Raw genomic sequence first — 23527 nt, forward strand, 5'->3', positions numbered from 1 at the left:
CTTTTAAGAATAAATAAATTTATCATGATAGTAATGTTTGACCTGATGCCTTTAAGTTAAAATGATTTTTTTTTAATGCCAAATGAATAAAAGGGAATATTATCAAGAAAATAGACAATTTATTTTATGTTATCAAGCCTTGTTATCACTCTTTGATTTTAAATTAACAGTCGTTTATGATAATAATGAAAACACTAATTTAAATTAATAGATAATGCCTTAATTATTATTTAAAGAAGGGAATTTCAATAGACCAGTACTCTGGCTGGTTGATTTTGACATTCAGATACTACCGTACGTAAAATCCATACTGTCTTTTGCATGTTTTATCATACATGATGATTAATGATTTAAGATTTATATACCACAAATATCACAAAGTCTCATGGCACTTTACAATAATTATTCTATCTCTTGGGTGAGATTGAATGTCAGCTTGTAAAGGCACCTCTGGCAGCTGCTATCGGTCCATTTTTTTATGTTACCCACCCACCCAACCCACACATGTACGTGAAAGGAGAACAGCCGACAACATCGGGGGTCCTCCCCCTACTCTTGATCAGTACATATTTGATCTCACCCACCCACCCAACCCATGCATGTGGGTGAAAGGAGAACAGTCCACAACATTGGGGGTCCTCCCCCTACTCTTGATCAGTACATATCTGATCTCACGGGTCCACCCACCCAACCCATGCATGTGGGTGAAAGGATGACAGACCAGAACACCGGGGGTGTTCCCCCAACTCTTCACGAACAGTGGGTGGGTTCTTTAACATCCCACAGTATTGATTAACAGGAAAGGTAACATGAGACGGGACCTTAGTAACGGTTTATGGTCGTTATCCAAGAACATAAGTCTTTAACAGGATCTACATGTACACATACTTATTTTTCTCAACAAAGCCTTTCTTTTTTTTAACTATACATGAAATATAGTGTTTTCTTATTCAACTTACTCATGATGTCGGCTGTAATGCCAGCCTTGTCAAATAAGGGTGCCACTTGTTTAAGATACACAAGCCTCGCCTGTCCATTCTTGCTTCTTGGGTTGATAATGACTTTCAGTTTATGAGGCCTCTCATGAAAGCCTAATTTAAATTAATTATTATTGTGAAATTTATGTCAAATTGAAGTGAAATAGAAAATTTCAGCATGAAACAAAGGAATGCAATGCTCTTAGAGATTGTTCTTATTATAACATAAAAGCTGTACAGCTTAGTTTGAGTTTGAGCAGAGTAATATAAGTTACATCCTGTGTTTTTTCCAGTTCATTTACAAGTCAGAGCCACAAAATGAAATGGAAAAAAAAAAGAGAGCCATGACTGTAAGACCCTAGGTAATAATTAATTATACCAAGATATTTGTTATACAGTACGTGTATCTGGATCAGCAAGAAACACTGGGTAGGAAATTTTGTCTGATACATAGGGACCTATACAGTCTCCAATTGCGCTGCTTTTCTGTATTGAGCACTAATTGACCTGGAGATTCAAAATTTTAGTCATCATGTTGGCCTGACTGGACAGAACTCTTAGGGTTCCATACATCCTACCTAAAGTTACTGTATACATATTTATTAACATTTAAATCTACCAGGCAGTACTGTTGAATGTGGCCTGTCAGTGCACTGTGACATATTATACACGTAGTACCAAGTCAAGTCAAGTCAAGTCAAGTCAAGTCAAGTCAAGTCAAGTCAAGTCAAGTTTATGACAGACTTAGTCTTTTTAGTAAAAAGAATATAAAGTAAAGACAAGTTACTAAGGAGAGAAAAATATATTTATATAAGACATATTGACTATACCCTGACTAAGATATACGAAGATTGTTGATATGTACAGTGTAAATGATTAGCAGAAAAGAAAAGAGAATTGATTTTTGTGGAATGCGGGATTCTGTCAAATGTATCACCTGCTACCCTCCTGCCACAGTCCTGAGTAAATAAAAACGGCTGACTTAAGTTCTTGTTCTTGATAAAAAAAAGCCTTGACATTGTTTAAATTAATGATTATTTTATGTTATCTAAATTATTGTTTGCAGTAATTCAAAATAAAAATATAAAAACACGTAAAAGAAAGTGTGGTTAAATCTTGGTACACTAACCTTGTATAACATCATTTATTTTCTCAATCCACTCTTCACAGATGCTTATATCATCACACTCAAATGTCACGCGAGCTTCACTCAGCTTTCGATTTCCAGCTTTGGCGAATGTAAACAAAGTAAAGCCAACAAGCTGTCCTTCGCTTTGCTGCTTATTGGGTGAACGTCGCTTTGCTATCCATGCACCAATGACATCCAACAGCTTCATTGATTTTGTACTCACATTGTATGCTTTACCTGCATGTTCTGAACCTGCTGATAAGTGCGAAGGGTCAAAATGTTTCATCTTAATAATAATAATATTAATAATAATATATTATTAATAATATTCTTATTTAGCTAACAAATTTTGGTAGTTAAAGCAAGGCTGCTGCCTAAGAAAATTTTAAAGGGGCCCTCAGAGCTAAACGCTGAGAACATAGGAGCCCAACATATGAAGTGAAAGGCGTTGCTGTGAAAAATTAAGGAGCCCAGAGCTATTCTTTGGGAGCCCCAGGCTACCGGGCTCCTGTTAGGCAACAGCACACCTATGGTGATGACCTTTCCTGTATTCTTAGACTAGATTGTGGATATATTTAGTATATTATTTTGAAATATATTAATAGGAATGGGACAAAATTATACAGTTGTTTAATGCAATAAATAATATAGAATTGATAAATGCACTTCTTGTGAATACAAAGTGGAAACCGAGCTTGCTGGGTGATTTCGACACCTACAGTAGTCAATTTCTACACAATTGTATACCGTATTTACTCATTGACAAATAAACGCCACTGTGTTTATTACATTTTGACCGCATCCGATACGGTGTTTATTTTAAATCATATTTCTTAACTCACTGACAACAATATTACAGTAGATCATTTTGCAAGTATTAGTTAACTGGCACTGACTCCTAGGAATGGAGTCAATGGTGGTCAATTGGTTAACACAGACTGAAACATGTTTACAGTTCCAATGTTGTGCTTTTTTGCTGACTGAGATAGAGTAATTTGTCCGTCTTGTTTTTTTCTAACAATCCTCTAAAACATGACGCATTCTTCTGATTGGGTGCTGGCACTTATTCATGGGAGGCCGGCAATTTATTTTGTGCTTTTCATTCCATCTGTGGCGTTTGTTCGAGGGCGGCACTTATATTTATAATTAATGTAGACGTGTGCAGGCGCATTGCATTTTTAAACTAGTGAGTCTTTGACGTCATCTTATCCTCGATCCAGCTCTCTCAAGATTTTAAAGTTAGTATTTATGGCGGACCATTAATTAGGAAGATTTCAGTCAATTTTAAACAGGTACCTGTATCTTTTTGAAATGAATTGGGCTTAAAACTTTGGTCTCTTGGTCTTAACTTAACATAGTTTTGAAATACAAAGATTTTTAGTCAACCTATAGTTTCAGCACGTTCATGCATGACTGCTATCTTTGTGTTAACCACCTTCTGCCCCCCACCCCCCCCCCCTCCCCTTTCCATAGGAGCCTCTGATGTCATCACATTTGAAAATCTCCATTTTCACCTGTCCACATGAATAATTATGATAAACCTCCATTTTCATCACTCTACAGCCTGGAAAAGGTTTTTAAAAACTTGTACTTTCAGTGTCCAAAAAAGTAGACATTAATGGAGGCAAAAATGGAGGAAAAAAGTGGACACTGTCTAATAATAAAGTAACTGGGTTTTTATCATTTTTGAAATTGATTTTTGTACCTTCAAAACACCTTGAATTAAATCTAAAACATGTTTACAGTTAACAGTGCTCAAATGAATCAAAATTGACATATTCTTATATTGAATATTCTGCAAGATCTCTCTATTCACATGATTTTGTCATTAAAGAGACTACATTATGACATGAAATTTACATATCACAGGTGATATGTAATGACGACATGTGAGTGATGAGTACAATCTTATGGATGGAGAAAACATTATAAGACCATAAGTTCTGAATCTAATAATTAAGCTTATCTTCGAGCGCACGTCAGCTTCATTTTTCTGGCAACCAAAACTGAAAGTAAATCTTGACTGTCTGTACAGGACAGAGAAAAAAGATGAGCTTTCGAGCGCCTTTAATTTCTTTGCGTCACTTCGCACGTTATTACTGTTAGTGACATTTTATTTTTGAAAACAGCAAGAGTACATATGTACTACGAGGAAACTCTTAAAATGTGTTAAAGCTAGTTAAGTTTTCCTTCTATCTATTAAAGATGAGAGAATCGCAAAAATATCTGAAAGAGAAACTGAACTGAAACAATGAAAACAAATCAGACAAAACGGAAGAAACTGCAATCGCTCAAGATTGAAAGCGTTTAAACTAAATATTAGACCTATCGATATATCAAAGATAAAGCTTGTCGGTATTAATATTATAGTATTTTGCTTAGCTGGCAATAAAGTAAACGATATAACTTACTCGCGATATCGACACTTAATTCGCACTCTTTGTGTCGTATGCTAGTTTGTTTACATGATTACAATATACCTGTATTCAACTTGCCTTGTAATGTCCAGACGATCTCCTCTTCATCGAGACAAACATCGTGTAATTTGCCACTAACTTTGAAGACACCTTTCAATGACTTCAAACTTCTTGCTTCGCTTTGCTTGGCCGCCATCTTCACTCGCTCTTCAGATACATCAAACTAAGACATTCTTGTCACTTCAAAGTCGCGTAAGGCAGCCTTTTTTTCAATTTAATGGCTATAAATTTTACAGATGTTCACCTGAGCGGCATAACGAAAAATTTAGAAGCCAAATGTTTTGATGGAAGCCTGTTGGATTGTGGGAAGAAAATATTCAATTTACTTGGGACGAGAGGGTAAGGAACAAAACTAAATTTTAAAAAAATTTCAAGGTATTAATTACCTTGCCTTGACCAACCCTATAGAAACTGTTCAAAATTGTTAAAATGACAAAATTACAATAAAGAAGGAGTATTTTGCCTATACAGAATAAGACTTCTCGTAAAAAAGTTAATTTAGATGGTACTTTAAAAATACACTTTCTATGGCCCCCTTAGTGTAGTTCTTGCCTTGATGTAGTAACTTGGTCACGAACACTTAGAAAAAACAAAATCCCGATTAGGCAATAATATTCGCGTCTTCAAAATGCTTCGATCACCTTTCCGTGGAAAGCAAACGGCAGATATAACCGGGACCAAAGACGGAAAAGATAACAAACGAACTCATGGAAAGTCTCACTTTTCATATCACCGGGAAAATAATGCATGTCATTACGTCGACTCACACGATGATATAAAGAGGGCAAATATCCAAGACAATTTAAACAATATTTCAACAGAAACGGGATCTCACTATGATGGAAAGTCCGAGGCATCACACTCAGACTGGAATCAGGAATTTTCGGAGCAAGGAACAAGGAGCGGCAGGTCGGACAAGGAGAGCGCAAACTTAAACGAAGACGAAGAAATTCCCGAGAATAAAGCTGTGCTCGCCTCGAGCTCCAACGATGAAAGGATGAAAGATCAAGGAAGAGAAAGCTTTCCAAACTCTGAGAAACAGATTTATGAAATGCAGCTAGCTCAACTGCAAGAGCAACTCGTGAACACTATGATAGATTACCAGGACGTGTGTAAGTTTCATTTAATTAAGCTGCATGAACCCTTGCTATTAAATGACAGCGCTGCTGTTGAAATTAGAGCAGCTTCCATCGAACTTAGGGCCTCCACAGAGGCATGGGGCGGGGACGTTCTACGTAGCCCTAATGAGGATGTTAACATTAGAACACTTGATGCTCTGGAGCCTTAATTTACCTGTGAGGTGAAATTCTATTTAATTACAGACAATAAGCGGAGAGATTTTTGAGGATACTAATATGTTGTAAGTTGGAAAGACAGTTTCCATGGTTACCGATTTGATGTACCTGAATTAAGCTTCCTTAAATAAATGTATTGTATAATGGTTCTTGATACCTGTAGGTGCCCAGCTCAAGAAATTGAAAGCAACTGATGTTAACAAACTGCAAAAAGAACTCCAGGAAGGAAAGGAGAAAAATACCGAACTGAAAGAAAAACTGAAACAGAGGCAAAAGGCACAAAATTCAAAGTTGCAAAGGTATTTTCAAAAGCTAGAATGATCCAATATTTCATTTCAGTCAGTGGATCAGTCTGAGTGAGTGAGTCCAGAAGGCAGTCTTTCAGTCAGACACTTACCCATTTGACACACTAGGACACCCCCAGTTGAAGAGTAAAATCTGTGGAGTTTCACTTCCAGGGGTCATTGAATTAAGTCAACAGCATTGGAGGGGAGGGGGGGAGGGAGGGGATACTGCTATATATGGGCTATATAGGTATGCGTGTGTGCCTCTATCATTAATATTTTTTTAGTCTGGTAATATGGCAGTTTACTTTGAGTTACTGAGCTGTCTACCACTCAAGCCATATGTCAGTCAGTGGTTTCTCAGCAGGAATTGTTGGTATTAGTTGAACAAAGCTCCTTAATTTGTGTGTAGTGCTGTCGTTAAGTCAATTCTTTCTAATACCATTGCAGAAAAAATGCCAGTCGCATCCACAGCCTTGGGGTTGATTCAAGGTCAGGTAAACCAGCAGATGATTGGGTAGATCTAGGCATGGAAGAAGAAGTGACCTTGTCACGCAACACAAGTGACAGTATTGCCGCTGGAAGTAGCTCTCAAATACACGAGGAATGCACACAGGATGAGCTGGATGGAGCTCATCACAGACACACTCATGGTAATAGTGTGGGACAATCAGAACACCATTCAAATTTGAGCTCAGCTAAAGGTATAAACATATTAAATTAAAGTAAATTTAACTAAAGTCAGTAGTTCTGTCTTCTCTAAAAGCTGAAATTACTGGATTCTGCCATGACATCTTTTGCTGCCCTCCCTCTGCGAGTGCTTAGCTCTTAAGCTCTATACAGATTAAAATTAAGATAATCAAGTGTAAAAGTCAAGGAAAGTCCTAGTTGGGAAAGTTATAATGCACTTACACTCATTTAAATTCACCTTCCCTTCGATTTAATTACATGGCCCTTGATCCTATTTATGTCTTTCATGACTGAGCAATTTATTTTACACAAAATAGTTGAGGAATCAAGAACCCTATTGTCATCCCATTATGCTGTAATGCAAGGTTTTTCTAGTGTATAAATTATGCTCAGTTTCTCTATTTTGTGAAGTAGGTACATTTTCAGAGAGTTACAATGAAGTATTATTAGACAGTGCAATGGTTTTTACATTACTTCACTGACGTTGGCTCTCAAATTACATTTCAAATTAAATTTCTCTTCTTGACGTCTTGATCGTTATTGCTGTTTTAAGCTGAGGAGCCTCCCAGAGTTCAAAGGGTCAAAGCAAAGCTTGAAATGTGGAAAACACAAATTGTTGATCTGGTGAGTTTATGAATATCATTTTCAGTTCTAGTACATTTTTTCTCTTCCCTTGCATTCACCTTAATTCCCTTCTACCCTTTGGACTCCTTCCCCATCTTTTCCCTGTCTTTCCTCCCTTTAAATGTCAATTGTCATACCTACCTCACCCCCTACCCCCACCCCCTACCCCTCACACCCCTCCCCCCACTCCCGGAATAGTCATGCCACAACCTGCACTTTACACCTTCTGTATAGTAAAACAACCAAGGTGAGGATGCAGACATTAGAGGGGAGGGGTAGGGCAAGATGGGGAGAGGGATGAAGACCAGGGTGGGATGTGTAAGGAGAAGCAGGACTCCCGGGAAAAGGAACTGGAGAGTTGAGGTGAGTCAAAACAAAGAGGTTGGATAGGCACAAGTGAAAGGAATGGGTAGGGTGGGATGGAAAAGTGGGGGGAGGGAGTGAAGGGTACTATAGCTGAAACGACCCAAACCCTTATAAAAATGCTAACCTTAGGCCTAAACACTCTTGTAAAGACTTGGCTTGTTTCAGCTATAGTACCCTTCACCCCTACACCCCACCCCTTACCCCTCAACCATTACCTCCTACCCCTCACCCCCTACCCCCTACCCCCACCCCGGGAATAGTCATGCTGGTAGGTTGCAAGTTAAGGTTGCAGGTCAGTGTTTTGTCATAACTGAAAACAACCCAAACAATCACCAAAATGCTCACCTTTAAGTCTTAAACATTAATAATTGTTTTTTTAGGCCTAATAATTTAGCATTAGTTAAGGTTTGGCTTGTTTCAACAATGAGCTGCAACCTGCAGTTTACATGGCTCTTTCTCTTTATCCATTTTGAGATTGTCGACAGATTATGGGACTTTGTCAATGATGAACCTGAAACTTCTGATGAAGAAGATGATGAAGGAGAACCTTTGACTGTGAAAAAGTAGGTCTTCTCATACAGGTAATTAGAAAATACCAAAAAAATGGTCAGAACTCAGGCCCAGTTCAAACGTCGAACTGTTCCTGTACTCAAATGTAACAAACCTTATTCATTAAATAACGTACACGAAAAGATTGACGTTTGAATCAATTAACCAAGAATTAAGCTTGAGTGGTCTACAAGGGAAAATCGACTGTGGAGGGACTTCTTATGTGCAGAATAAAATGCATGCATTTGTGTAATTCATTAATTTTCTTTGCTGTCTTTGTTGATTAATTTATTTTCTTTGTTGTCCCTCAGATTAAAGGAAAATATCACCCGATTCAGTGAGTGGATTGTTGTCTTTTGTAGTGCTTCAGGGTGACTTTGTTACTATAATTGTATTTTCACAACTACGCACTGATTTTTAGCCCATTGCATGTAATTAGATTCAGTTAAAGTAAAAGCACATTCTGACGTGCTGACAGGTGTTTCCTCACACTGCAAATGAGTGACTGTTTTCTCCCCTTAAACGCTTTTTTCCCTTTTAAGAAACAATTCAACAAACAAATAATTTAAACCGAATTAGCAAATCAGAAAATGCTACACTGCATAACAGACACAGCAAGAAAGTTTCTTTTTGATGTCAACACTTGTGACTTACTTGTTTTTGCAACAGGTGATGGAATTAAGCCCATAACCAGCTTTGTCAAGTCTGTTCATGGCGTTTTTTCCTGGTCCAATCCAACAGCATCTTTTTTGATATTTTTGGTGGGTATCGTTTATTGTTAGTGTTACTTAATTATTATTAAATTTTCTATGGTAAGTTTCTTTACAAGCATCTAGTAGAGAACCAAAAACCCAAGTCACTTTCAGCACGTTTTTTTGTGTGATTAAAGTACCTTGAAGTTTTTCAAAGTCTTGCTATATAGAAAAGAACTGTACGTTGTTTAAACAATGTTCCATGTTATTTCCATTTATGCCAATCATAGTTCATAAAGGATCTTCTTTGTCAAGAACAGCGTTGAGAGTTCAAGAGCAGATAAGCATTCCTCCACGTGAAAGTTCTGTGTACCGAAAATGATTGTTGTAAACTGTGGTCTAAACTTAACTAAAATTATTTTAATTGTAATCGGTTCAATGTATACTTGATGTATTTTCAGGTTTACATGTATTCTGTCTGGCATGGATTTCTTCTTTCCATGATCCTCTTCATGGTCATCTGGAAACTGTTCACGAATTATCTTCATGCCAAGTAAGATAGTACATGATGTCTCATGCACAATGCAATTTCTCTTGGCATACAGCTGTAGTTAACTTGTCGGGATAGCCATCAAAGCTCCCGCGGGCACCTTATAGCCCAGTGGCGTCTGCATAATGAGCGCTCAAATTTGAATCTTTCATTCCTTATTTTTACTCTGAAACCGCCTATACCCAATTTCTGTTAGGATACTACAAGCCCGTATTGTACGACATTAGCGAGGTGGAATAACCGCGTGGAATAACGATACCGCACAGTTAAATTTAAAGTGACGTATGCGTCGATGCATTTGTCGTATATCTTCAAGTCCCTAATGTTTTTTTACGAGATGATATTGCACAATGTTCGTGTGACACCTGATGCAGTTATAGACGTTGAAGAAAACTGAGTTTCGTCCCAAAATAAATAACGAAATAGCTTTTGTAAAGTTTGCAGTTTCTAACCAACGCCCATCTCCGGCTCCCCGCTTTGTAAAGTAAAATACGTTCATAGATACCTCATTTTAAACAAAAAGTCTGATTTATTTTCTCCTTCTATCAATAGAGGCATTGCTAAAAAACTGGGATTTGTAGAGGTGGACAAAAACGAGGTACCGTTAATCAAAATCATCAAAGAAATATGATTGAAATGAAATATTAATATTATAAGCTACTTTATATTTTAGTTTTGTTTGGATGAGCCAACCCAGTGTTGATGATATCAGGCCGGCTTCTCTTGAGTGCGGAGAGCAGTTTCATGATCTTTTTTTTTGTTGATTGCTTCTTTTAGCAATTGGCTAAACGTATCGAGCAAGGATGCCAAACTTTTCTGGAACAAAAAAGCGTGAAACGTAGTGGCAATTGTGCTGGTTTTTGCTTCAAATTCGGACTGGTTAATTGTGCTGTTTCCTCGCATTGTGATTGTTCATTGTAATAACTTTGGTTTTGGGTCTATGACAGCCAACTAAAGATTATACGATTGCGTGATATTGCATTGCATTGCATTGCATTATATTGCAATACCACGCATTGCAGTGCAGTGCAATACTGAGCATCTCGTTTCCTCCACAGACGAATTCTTCAGATGATCACAGCTGGTCTGACAAATTTCAATTGGTTTTGCAAGTCGCAAGGAAAGTTCAGGTAAAAGAATTTTCCCCCGGGGAAAAAGAGATAGAAATGTACAGCATTTAATAGCTGGTGATGGCCGAGTCCCACGAATTGAATTTCCTGTGGCTCAGTGGTATCCGAGCATCCGAACTAGTAATCGGAAGTCGTAGATTGTCGACTCCTGCAAAGAAGCACTCGAATTTTTTCCGAGTATTCCCGAGTCATCATCGACGGGAACTCATTAAGGACACTTAAGCAACGACGACGGCGACGACAACGAGAGCGTTATCTCGAAATATATATAGCGATATTTCTCGTTACGTCACCCATTGTTATTAATGTACCAACCACAAGCTAATTGGCTGTTGAAACAGTGACTTCTTTTGTTCCGTGGTTGGCAAATTTCAATATCAAAAGAAATGTACGTCTAAGTGACTATTTCAACCTTTTTAATATAACAAGGGTGTGGTAGTTGCTCAAAAATGACACTGGTCGGAACGGCGCTTAATTGAGGGAAGATGACAATTTATTTTCATTAGTGCTGACGTTCTTCATAAAAACTCAAATTTTGCTATTTCACGTTGTTGTTTTGCAGACAACGACAAAGAAATGGACAAAAGTGAAAAACGCACGTCCAGGGCGTGCAAAGCAATTGTCTTTGTCCACTAAATATGCAAATTTGTGACGTTCTCGTTGGCGTCTCCCATATTTTGCCTAGGAGTTAACTCTTTCCCGAGTAGATTTATATATAGAACGCCTTCCTTGGGAGATTCAGCACGCGCACTATTTTAAAAGTCAATCAAAACGAAGCTATCTCAGCGTCAAGGGACATAATGATACTTTCGCTGATATGCATTAGATTCGGGTTGACTCAAGGAATAAGTGGAGATAGAGACCCCCTGATGAGCTCTTGTCATCGATAAATACTGAATCTCCTTATTCTCTTTGTAATTTGTAAGACTGATTCTTGAAGTTAATTTTTTTTCTGCAGAATACCTTAGGGAAAATGGCAGACTCGTTAGAAAAACTGAAAAAGTAAGTACTATATCGTCTATGTTGGTTTACTTAACACAACAAGCACAATTATGGGCGAAATGCGCAGACAGCTGTGCAAAGGATAGGAAGCGGCTGTCATCCAGCAAGAGGGGTTAATATACCTTCAGAATTAATAGAGAGCTTTAGCGTCGCTTTTACGGCAAAACGGCTAACGACGCTAGGCTGAAATTTAGTTTAGTCAAAAATCAAAGAAACTTGCTCGATTTTCAGATATGTCCAGAAATGCGGATTTCAATAAGCGCCTCGAAGTGTCCCCTTTGTTCTTCTCTTTAACTTCAACATCACTCGCGCCTCGGAATACAGACAATTCAATATCGTCACAAAGTGTACCCCAAATGCTTCTCCTCTCTTTTTACCTTAAGCTGAAATAACGCTAACCTAAATTATTGTTGGAAATCGGTAGCAAATGCTTCGTGTTGGATATCAAAATTGGGCTTGCATCTATATAATTATACTTGCATTTCTCGACAAAAGTGTCCATTTGTGCGAATTTCTTGCCTGTTATCAACAGGAATCGAGTAACTTCAGTTCTCAAAAGAAGGAGACAAGTTAGAATAAGGGATTTTTTATGCTTTGTTAAACAAGCAGTATCATACAGTTTGTCGTTTGTAGTTTTATATGAACCAGATGGTAAATCTCTCTAATGCCACTCGTCAATTATTTCGAAATTTGTCATAGGATAAATTATGTGCTATAGATTTGACATCCGAAATGCTCCATTTGTCGACAAAAAACATGAAAACATGGCTTCGTTTATGTATTTGACGGAAAGTTATCCCAGTTGTTTGTCTGTGGACTCGTGGTGGGGAGATAGGAGTTTCGTTATCCGACCTGTTTTTTATTGGAGGCGCGATGGTGCAGTGGTTATGGCGCTGGATTCTCGTCCTAAGGGTCGCTGGTTCGAGGCTAATCTCTGTCACGGTGAAACACTGAACGATACAAATTTGCTAACGTTTTAGCTTGTGCACAGTCACGCCTTCCTTCAGAAAATTTCTAAGTGGAGGAGGTGCCGTAAGACCCCGGCAAACTGCTTCAACATCCATTCGATTTTGTTGAATGTTCAGCGATGTTGAAACCACCTCTTTTAACATTGTTGGGTATGCGCATGCGCACGAATTGGTCTCTCAATTAGATTAGAGAATTAGAACTTTAATAGCTTGTTTTTAATCACGTGATGAGACGGCCATTTTTTTTGTACAAAACGGTAGCAAATTATGGCGATGACGTCACCTATTGATATTAATGTGCCAATCAGAGCCTTATTGGATGCCGAAACAAAGGGTTCTTTTGTTCGGTGGTTGGTAAATTTGAGTATCGAAAGAAATTTGACGTCAATGTTTGTAAACAGATATCTTTCCTATAATTTTCCCCATTTTGTATTTGTATGTTTTAGTTTGCTGATGTGGCAGCATCCAGCGGCTTCAAGAAAACTGTTTACTTCTCTCTTCATGGCTTTGACAGCGTCTTTATTGCTCAAAGGAAAGACATTGTTTCTTGTCACAGGTATCCTGTTTTGTTGAATTTTTACGCTTGCATATTGCGTTTTTAGCGTTCTGCTAAGGGACTTTACGGAGTTTAAGATCTACGATGCGACGATAACGAAAACGTCATTTAAAACTGCAAGTTCAGGTTTATATATTTTTTTTCGTCATTATGTCGGTTTGTCTAACCTCTAAAAACTAGCGCAACTTTCCAGGAACTAAATTAGGAGGTGCGGTGTTGAAGCTACGACAGGAAAATTCAAATTAGTTGCCTTTTGTTCACGTTCTTCGTAAAGGTGATGTTACACGAGCCGATTTCTAACGCCGATTTTTAACGCAACATTGTTGCGTTAAAAGTTGCGTCGAGTAACAGGGTGCACAGGGAGATTTTTAACGCAACATTTTGTTGCGGCAACATGTTGCAGGTTTTTGAAAGCGATTCAAAAACCTGCAACATTGGTGCCCGAATTTTGTTGGTGTTGGTGCGTGTAACACCCCCGCCGCTGACTTTTAACGCAACATCGTCCCAGAATGCATTTTCCGCCATATTTGTCAAGCAGGAGCCTGGGTTCAAGTGTTGCGAGCAATGTTGCATTAAAAATCGTCTCGTGTAACATACCGTTGCCGCAACAAAGTTACGTTAAAAGCTGTCTCGTGAACCATGGATTAAAAATCGGCTCGTGTAACATCACCTTAAAACCTGAAAATTGGTCATTAAATTTTACGTTCCAGATTTGCCGAAAACGTGAAAGAAATGTACAAAAATGAAAAAAATGCACGTGTAGAGCGTGCAAGCTATTGTTTTTACTCATTAAATATGCAAACTTTGTGACGTTTTCTTTGCCGTCAAGTCGTAGGTCGTAAACTCCCTTTTTTAAAGATCTGCGAAGCGACGTCGGCAAAAACGTAACCTCAAAATATACACTAACGTAGGTCTTTTACGTAGGTCTTTTACGTTGATCTTTTACGATATATGCCGATATATATTGTGGGCGAAGTATCCCAGAAACAAATTGCTACGAGTGGTTTTAGAGTAATTGTAAACATGTACCCTCACGTTGTCATCGAAACCTCAAAGTTGGTAATTTAACGTCGCAATCTCGACCCTAGAGCTCTTCTCATTTGCGCATGACTGAGGAAGAGAAGAGCTCTGGGGAATCTGGGAAACCCTGAAACAAGGTGCCTTCTCATTGGTTTTCGTGAAGAACATTGAAAAGTGTCTCTGATTGGCGCATTCATGTTAGCATAAGGAGTGAGCAGGCGCCGTAAGGTTCAAATGGCCAGTTTTCGGCTTTAAGAACCCTACGGGGTATGTTCTCCCACATAGAGTTTCCCAGAGCCTCGGGTCATGCGCAGGCTCTGGTGACGTGCAAAAGTCTAAAATCCGTGCCGCACGTGCATCACGATTAATTATGTTTCCTCTGTTTTGTGGGTTTTTCGTCGACATCGCCGACGTAGATTGGTTTGTTGCCAAGGGGATGAATTTGTGGCGGAAACCAAAATTACAGAATTTCGGTATCCAAGCGACCAGAATTTAGGTCTAAGATTGGTTATAGCAAATTCTTATCTAACGCGCGCTCATTGAATTAAAGTATAATATTTCTCAAGTCTACACTGCAGGCATAGAAGAACGATTATTGCCGGGATAAAAACAGGACATACCTTTATTAAAGTAGAAGCGAAAAGTAGAGACCTATTTTGCATTGTTCTTTTCTCTTCGTGATTTATCATTCTCTGATTTTGACAGGGTTGTTTTTGGGAATTAAGCTGTTCATTGTGAACCCAATTCAACATCGATTTCCAAAGGTAATTGATATTTTTTCCCCTCTACATTTGAATGATGAAAAGAAGTTGATTTCACAAGACCCACCCACGAATCATCACGGTTTCCTTAAGACCCGTGCAAACGGAACTAACATTGTTGGGTGGTACTTGATGCGTCTGTTTCCACATCCTGTTGCATGTTGTTGCGTCTTGCTTCGAGTTGTTGCATCAAGTTTGAAACTGCTGTGGTCAAACCTTTGAGCCACTCCCAACATTTTTTTTGTTCCGTGATCGCCGAAGCGTAGCGAAACAATGTTAGGTCCGTTTGCACAGCTCTCCCAACATTGTTGGGGCCACGCACGCGCATTGCGCATGGTCACCATGGAGATAGCAACGCATTAACATGTTCAAAACAAGATGGCGGCCGAATTTTGTAAGTTTACAAAGTCTTATGGGTCGTATCGTTTCCGTAATACACTGCATGTCCTTACCTTTTTGGGAGTTGCTGCGTCCTTTGGCAAGGGGCTTTAGAAATAACTCCTTCAGCGAAAGTGTATTGCAAAAAGCCACGAAGCAGTAAAGCAACATAATTGTATTGAAAGTGGGATTATAGAGATTTTGCACGGCAGACATATTGCATGGCAGGAACAGTGAAAATGTTTTGCGTTACGCGGCCTTCACACGGCAAACTTAATTTTGCAAACTCGTGTTGGCAAACTCAAGCTGGTGTGTGTGAAAGACACAACAACAGTTGTCAAACATGTTGACAAACTATTGGCGAGAATAGAGACAAGTTCTATTTGTCGCCAACAGTTTGCCAACGTCTTTGCCGACTGTTTTTATGCCGTTCACACACACCAACTTGAGTTTGCAAACTCAAGTTTGCCGTGTGAAGGCCGCTTTAGAAAGAACATTTGTTCCCATAGGAAAGAGAATCTATTGTTCCTGTCATGCAACATGGCTGCCGTGCAAAACCCCTATTGGAAATTATGCTTAGTAGTTAGTAGCAAGTAGCGTTTGTTACATATCAGGCGTACGTACGTAGAATGAACGGTGACGAAAGCTGCGAGAACGTTGTCTAAAAATGTAATTTCCCGTGATTGTAGTTACATGTGTTTTGCGATCACTCCAATGCATCACTATTCCAGGAGGAAAATTGGTATGAACGGAGTGGATGTTTGGAGAGAAAATTGATTTCACGTCTTTGTCAGGACGGCAACGGCAATGAAATGTACCAAAATGTAATACGCTCGTGCAGGGCGTGAATAGCCATTGTTTTTGCTCATTACGTTCTCGTAGCAGTCGTCGTCGTCCTGGCTTAAGCTACTTAAGGGCGGTGCCTACTATTATTATTGCGCACACGTTCTGCGCATCTCAAGATACTCGGATTTCCAATCGTTAATGCTTACTAATACAGGGATATCTTTGCGCAGGTTAAAATTATGCAGAGAAAGTAGATCTTAGTAAGTAGTATTGGTATCCAAAAAGAAAATTGGGAGCAGCCATGCATTTGTCAGAGATAATTAAGCTTCAATTTGAGAAAGAATGCCATACATGGCTCTGTATTTTAAAGCTTTTTACAAATATTGTTCGTGAATTATATTTGAAAAATGCGTGGTTACCCCCAATTTTTTATTTTTTTTCGATTTCAATAACACTTGTTAAGATCTACATTTCCTGCATAATCATAAACCGAGGAAAAAATACCTTTGAATTAGTAGGCACTGTCCGTAATTGCCAGTCAGGACGAAACATCAACAAACACAGCAAGTCTCATTTTTACACCTCTCGAGTTTTCGTTTGTGAAATAGGTCAAAAGAAGGTATGATACAACAGAAAAGCTATGGAGAGAGCTGCCAACGGATGCAGATTTAGCTGCAAGGAAGAGTGAGACACAAACCAGCCAAGAGGTAACCGGGCCGTCGCTCTAGAGTCAAATTCCTATAAGGAAACCGTTGTGACGTCATTGTTTACAATTTTTTCATTTGGGCCCGATTCACACGTTACCGGACGAATTTTCTACCGGTTGAAATTTGTGCATTTAGGGCTTTTCACACGGAACCACGCTAAACGTAGGAAGATTTAGACGCCTTGCCGTCCAAAAATTTTAACGCCCAAATCGGAGACGAATTTTAGCCGGTACGGTCGAAAATTTAAGCGGCGCGCTGTGAACACCTTGACCGTCTAAATTTTTGCACGGCAAATTTCGTGAAGTAGCCCTCTGCACATGAATAGATGGTGAAACCACTGACAAAGGTTAAACTTTAATCCGGTTCCTCAGTTCCGTGTGAACGGAGAGAAAATATTGCACGGTTCCGTGCAAACAAAATGGCTGGTCAAATTTTTCAACCGGTAGAAAATTCGTCCAGTACCGTGTGAATCGGGCCTTAGTGACACAATGTTTCGATGTTAATTTAAATCGAAAAAAACGCTTGCTTTTACATTTTAGGTAAAGACCCTTGCCTTTCACTGAGCTGGACTTTAGATACAAATAACTGATTTTTAGTAACTTTTGCCACCTCGGAAAAAAAGTCCGAGTCTATTTGGATAGAAAAAGAAAAATGTTCAACTGTCCATAGTTAACATTTGAGAAAGAAACGATTGTCCAAAGTTGAATGTCTTCAGTGAGTCGAACTCACGAAATTTCTTGTTTGGATGTGTAAGGTCTGGTGCTCATAACCGTGTGTTTATTTGTATCCTAGGTGATTCCTAGGGCCTCATCAACGGGCTCTTTATCGTCGCCTGGCAACGGCAATTCATCCGAACAATCAAGAAACCCCAGCACGAACCCCATCCTTGATAAATTCAAGCTACCAGCAACTGAAACTTTTTTACCAGGTGAAAATCGCCCTTTGGGATTCAACCATCTCTTACGGCATAATAAATAGCACCACAGAAAAGTACTGCCCAGTAGCTTCATTTAAATGGTCAATAATTAGGATTTCACCCAGTCTCAAAAGTTAGCACCACCTTGTGCAACAAAATAAACAGCACCGTAGGAAGGTACTGCTCAGTAGCTTTCATTTGAATGGTCACACTTGAGGATTTCACCCACAGACTCAAAAGATACAACCACATTGTACAGCTTTATAAACAAAACCACATGGAAGTACTGCTCAGTAGCTTTCATGTGAATGGTCACACTTCAGGATTTCACCCACAGACTCAAAAGTTAGCACAACCTTTTACAACAAAATAAAGAGCACCACAGTAAAGTACTGCTCCGTAGCTTTCATTTGAATGGTTACACTTAAAGACTCATGCAAGGCCGAAGAGAAGCAAGCAGTCTTTAATTAATTACAAGCATGATAAAAAGTTTCCTGTTGTGAAAGGAATCGAATATTATTAGTTTCTCAATGGGATCTTGGCCAAATTTGCAAGCAAAAAAATGAAAGAAAGCAACTCACAGTTTCCAAAGTTGTACGGAAAATGTTAATTCTAATATCAAGAAGCAGGCATTTCTTCAAGGAGATCCGTCATTTCCCGCGTTTCCTGTGTACCCCTTGTGATAAAAAGAAAACATTCTTGAATGTTTCTTTATGTTCACACTGCAACCATGCTAACGGTAATCAGGCATATTTTGCTGCTGCTGGTTTGGAGAATTTGAATTCAACTTTTTAAGCTAGATTCAAAATTCTGCAGCAACAAGTTATGTCTGAGAGTATATTTGTTTTCTGTTAGAATGGGAGTATGGCAAAAGGTGTATATTGCTGGACAAAGAGAAAACCTTCACCAACGTGAAACACGGAAAACTGTTTCTTACTCAAAGGTAACAAGAGGCTTTAGGTAGCCTTTATTAGGACATACGGACTTTCTCAGTTAGGTTATAAAGCAATCCCACTCAACTTTATTCGTAAGCAGACTGAGATAGTTTTCGTTCAGTGTCTTTATCTCCTACATTTAAACCCCTTATGAAGGAAGAGATCTGTATTTAAATGAACAAAATGTCACAAGCCTTGGCAGGGTGCAGGCTGGCATAGTGGTGAGAGCACTCGCCTCCCAACAATGTGACACCGGGTTCGATTCTCATACTCGGCGTCATATGTGGGTTGAGTTTGTTGGTTCTCTACTCTGCACCGAGAGGTTTTCTCCGGGTAGTCCGGTTTCCCCTCTCCTCAAAAACCAACATTTGTCCCCAATTAGTGCTCCAGGGCTAGAGGACTACACACTTAAATTTTCTACTTACACAAATCCCATAATGCGCCTCATCTACCCTCGTCAAATTTTGCATAATCATTGTTTGCAATTTCTCCTGGGACACGAAGATGTCCCAAGAGAAATCGAAAAAAAATGCCTATGCAAGGTTTTTTTTTTTTTTTTTTTTTTGGGGGGGGGGGGGGGGGTGGTGAAACAGGAGTAATATGGGATTTGTGCAAGTAGAGAATAAAGTTCCTTTTTGGCAAGCTCGAAAGGATGGTCTCGCCATTTTAGACGTCTGCGTTAAAAAAAAAAACAATTTTGTTTTTTATTAGTTTCGGTGTCGAAACTATTTTTACCAGACACTAGCTAGCTAAAACGTTTTAATTTGGAGAATTTTGCTTGGAATTTAATAGACGGCCGCTGTTAAGGATAATCTTTACACTAGCCTTTGAGTCGGTTTTGAACGCTGGCGCAGACGCAAGAAATGGAAGATTTTCCATTTTCTTGTGTTTGCATTTCACACGTGTGAACCGGGGAAACGCAAACGCAAGATTTAAAAAAAAAAAAACACGCAGGTTCACTCTCGTCGGCAATCTTGGAAAGAGGACTTGAACTGCGCCTGCGTGTCTTACTTCCCTTGCGTTTGCGTTAAACGTGTGAACTTCGTTTGCGTTTGCATTTGCGTGAACACGCTTAATCCCCGTTTGCGTGGGAGCCGGGCTACGTTCGTACGGAATATTAAAGCTTTTGCTTTTGTCAGTCGCTTGTTAAGGCAACATGTTTTAAATATGTCAAAAAAGGAGATTCTTTGTGCCTAGTAAAATGAAAACTCGTGCCTTATCTGTAAACAAGTGGTTGGCAAAACGTCATGTCACAATCAAGAATGCGAATGAAATCTGGGAGTTTGTTAAGACAAATCCCTCGGTGATCGATTATCATAAGCATCTAAATATACTCTCCAAGAATTCTCGGCAGAACGGCGGCCTGGTTTGACTGAAACTTCCAGTTTATTTTGAAACCTTGAATTAGTGATGCTTTCCATAGCCTTGCTGGAATAGAATGCTTTTAAATTTGTTTTCACAGTTATTTGTGTTTCGAGAAAGGCAAGACTTCCTTTGGTAAACATATTGTGATTCAGTTGGAATCAATTACAAGCCTCACTAAGGTAAACTTACTCGACTTTTAGAAATAAATGAACAGTGTGCGATTCTAGTCAACCACAGGCGTTCGTTCTATTGTTAACTGGATCACCATTTTTGTGACTCTGCCCTGGTGCTCGTCCGCACAGGCCTCCTAGAATGATCGGAAGTCTCCCTCCCTTCATTCCTATCTCATCACTTTTTGGGGGCAGTCGCTGGGTGACAACCCTTTATTCGTTTTATCTCGTTTAAAACTAAAAAAACCTTGACAGTTCACCTATAATTTTCTGTGACTTGAAAGTAGGTTCGTTCAATTCCAATCCGTTAGCAAAGTTGTTGTTTGAAGAATCCTGCAACAGAAAGATACATGGTTGTGATTTAGTCTGCAACTCAAGAATCTGCCGTCTTTTTTTTTACCAAAGGCCAAACCTATCCCGATTATGCCTGGTACGGGAATGGCATTAGAAGTTCACGTCCACGGAATCGACAAGGTAAATTTTTGCCTTTATAAGAGAGATTTAGCATTTGGCCACGGCAAACGCCATGCTTAAGTTTGAGTTTTGTCAAAAATCAAAGAAACGTGTTTGATTTTAGCTGATTCCTTGCCTGTTAGCTAGGCTATTGTTGAGATTATTTTATTGAACAAAGTTTCTGCCAAACATTTCCTGTAATTCTAAAGAAACAACACTACAGAGAATGTATGGAGACAAAACAAGCAACATATAGGAATTACAAGGAATAGATACCAAGTCTAGTTCATCTCAGCTGTAAACATGAATTTTTTTTTAGGTTTATGAAGGCGAAAGTCTATAAAGTAGAGTCATGTGCAATTTATTTTGCTTTGAATTTCCCGCCATGTTGCACACGACGTTGCCATGATTACCCATGATTCACTCCAAAGCGTGAACTGGTCCTTTTAAACGTTGTTATAACAAGTAGCAGGATGTCGTTTGCCGTTTCGCGTAAACGAGATGTTAAATCTTTTTATCGAAGACGACTAGTGCAGCTTATTTACCGCGTAATAATCAAATCCAGAAACTGTGAGGGAAAACGTGATTTTGGCAGAAATAACCCCTCGTTGACTTGGTGTTAGCATCGTCGTCCACCAATGTTCAAAAATGCAGCGAATAAGATGCACGCCAAATTTTGACGAACGTCGCCAAGTGTCTCTTTAATAATCAGTAACGAAAGAAAATCCTGAAAATTTTCATAAGCACATTAATTGACCACTCCCCATATCGGCTTTTGCAGGCCAATCCACAAAGCGACAGAACAACAATAACTGTTTAAGAGTCTCAACTGGCCGGAGACAAACCAGGTGGCTATTTGCAATTGCGGCTGAGAAGTTAGACCAGCGATTGCCAGGAACAAATTCGGTAAAAGGTCACTTGCCGGACAGCCGAGGGCGCCGGACTTTCATGCGCATGCGCTGGGTCCAGTTCCCGCTCTTGATCACTGTGACCACCTTGAGATATCTTCCATTGGTATATATACTAAAACAGTGAATAGAGTGGAAGGCGCTCAGATAGGGTATTCTCAAACTCCAAATATCCTTTGCTACTCACCTCCGAGTAACTCGCGCGGGATTTGTGCCCGAAAATATTGCAATTTTTCCCGAATAAATGAGTTCAAATCATCTTTTTGTGCTATGTTATCTCACTGTTTTAGTATATACCAAAAAAATTATTTACCGAAGTGGAGGTGCCCCCCCCCCCCCCCGGCGCTTAATTCATTCCGGACCTAATATCCAAAAATTCGCCTTAAACTTACACTACTTTTTTTGTTCTTCTTTTGGTAGCCGTATATTTTTGGTGGAATTATTGGCAGGGATGAAGTCTTCGAGAGTATCAGAGCCACAGGAAGGGCGGCGAAATTACGCATGGGCTCTGACGTGACAACTTATATATTGACTGAACTGACTGACTGTTGAGTCACTTGAATGGCTCACTCATTCAATGACTGGCCGCCAGTGACTACTGACTGACTCGCTCACTCACTCACTCACTTACTCGCTGTTTTTATCCCTGTCTGACTATAGAATCACTGGTTCACTGACAGGAAGACTTACTGACTGGCCGCCAGTGACTACTGACTCACTCAATCACTCACTCACACACTCTGTCACTCACCGTTTTTATCCCTGTCTGACTATAGAGTCACTGGCTGGCGAACTGAGTGACTTTCGACAGGACTGACTGACTGACTTTTGGGCGACTGACTGACTGACTTTCGACAGACAGACAGACTGACTTTCGACAGACTGACTGACTTTTGGCCGACTGGACTGACTGGACTTTTGGGCGACTGACTGACTGACTTTCGACAGACAGACTGACTGACTTTCGACAGACTGACTGGACTTTTGGCCGGACTGACTGACTGACTTTGGCCGACTGACTGACTGACTTTCGACAGACTGACTAACTGACTTTCGACCGACTGACTGACTGACCTTTGGGCGACTGACTGACTGACTTTCGACAGACAGACTGACTGACTTTCGACAGACTGACTGACTTTTGGCCGACTGAACTGACTGACTTTTGGCCGACTGACTGACTGACTTTCGACAGACTGACTGACTGACTTTCGACCGACTGACTGACTGACTTTTGGCCCGACTGACTGACTGACTTGCTGCCTGATTTCTTCGCTTGATTGATCAACTAATTGCATGTTTAATCGATCAGTGGATGGGTTCAGTGATCGATTGCTTGACCTTACTGGCCCGTGCGCCTACAACAACTTTTATTCTACGAGTCATTGTTATATACCAAGTTTTACCTTAAATAGGTTTTTTTTAGAATTCAAAATATATCTCGGTATGATACCTCCTTAATGTGACAGAAGAAGGACAAACATTTGCGTCGCGTAGTCAAGTAACACTTTTAAGAGAATTTGTATCTATTGTATTCGTTAACACACGCGGAAAATAATATTTTTTTAATATTTATCCTGAACTTACAAGTCCAGGATTTTAGATATTAAGTGGCATCTTAAAGAAAAAAATGAATATACTATTCGTTTATACTGAATAATTGAAAGAACAAGGGGCAAACAAAGGGTTCATTTGAGTGGGTGTTCATCCGTACTCATTTGCCCCAAAGTTTGGTGAGTACATCCATGAGATCTCTACCGGCCTGACAAGTGAAAGAGGCTCGATTGAAGATACGTGAATGCTTATGGGGTGGATGAAAGAAAATGTAGGTTTATGAAT

The 23527-nt window shown here is 39.4% G+C and overlaps 2 protein-coding genes across 5 annotated transcripts in view; one reads left to right on the top strand and one right to left on the bottom strand.

Moving 5' to 3' along the window:
• LOC138011723 (ceramide kinase-like) overlaps positions 1-4859 on the bottom strand; it is a 25577-nt gene extending 20718 nt beyond the window's left edge. Inside the window, exons 1-3 of one of the 4 annotated variants that reach the window (XM_068858856.1) lie at positions 4602-4859; positions 2107-2361; positions 960-1091 (exon numbers count right to left, since the gene is read on the bottom strand). In XM_068858856.1, coding sequence (XP_068714957.1) covers positions 960-1091; positions 2107-2361; positions 4602-4719 — 505 coding nt within the window. In that variant the 5' untranslated portion in view covers positions 4720-4859. Of the gene's footprint in view, positions 1-959; positions 1092-2106; positions 2362-4586 lie in introns of all 4 variants that reach the window. The other 3 variants (XM_068858855.1, XM_068858854.1, XM_068858857.1) reach the window with 3 other exon arrangements.
• A 302-nt stretch (positions 4860-5161) lies between these two features.
• Positions 5162-23363, top strand: LOC138011722 (GRAM domain-containing protein 4-like). Its single transcript, XM_068858853.1, has 19 exons — positions 5162-5695; positions 6042-6177; positions 6613-6866; positions 7406-7476; positions 8317-8405; positions 8703-8728; positions 9061-9152; positions 9545-9636; positions 10186-10231; positions 10692-10763; positions 11722-11765; positions 13180-13289; positions 15015-15073; positions 16843-16941; positions 17734-17869; positions 18713-18800; positions 20255-20336; positions 20733-20801; positions 22109-23363. The coding sequence occupies exons 1-19, from the start codon at positions 5212-5214 to the stop codon at positions 22238-22240; spliced, it is 2181 nt and encodes a 726-aa protein (XP_068714954.1). The 5' UTR covers positions 5162-5211; the 3' UTR covers positions 22241-23363.
• The last annotated feature ends 164 nt before the right edge of the window (positions 23364-23527 follow it).

This window comes from Montipora foliosa, chromosome 7, assembly GCF_036669935.1.
Source record: "Montipora foliosa isolate CH-2021 chromosome 7, ASM3666993v2, whole genome shotgun sequence".
Lineage (NCBI taxonomy): Eukaryota > Metazoa > Cnidaria > Anthozoa > Scleractinia > Acroporidae > Montipora > Montipora foliosa.

Bases quoted from the DNA above. Each gene is read 5' to 3' on its own strand.
- LOC138011722 (XM_068858853.1), top strand. From the start codon at position 5,212: ATGCTTCGATCACCTTTCCGTGGAAAGCAAACGGCAGATATAACCGGG. The intron at 18,801-20,254 runs GTAACAAGAGGC...TTGTTTTCACAG, and splicing joins AAACTGTTTCTTACTCAAAG to TTATTTGTGTTTCGAGAAAG. The intron at 20,802-22,108 runs GTAAATTTTTGC...TTCTTTTGGTAG, and splicing joins ACGTCCACGGAATCGACAAG to CCGTATATTTTTGGTGGAAT.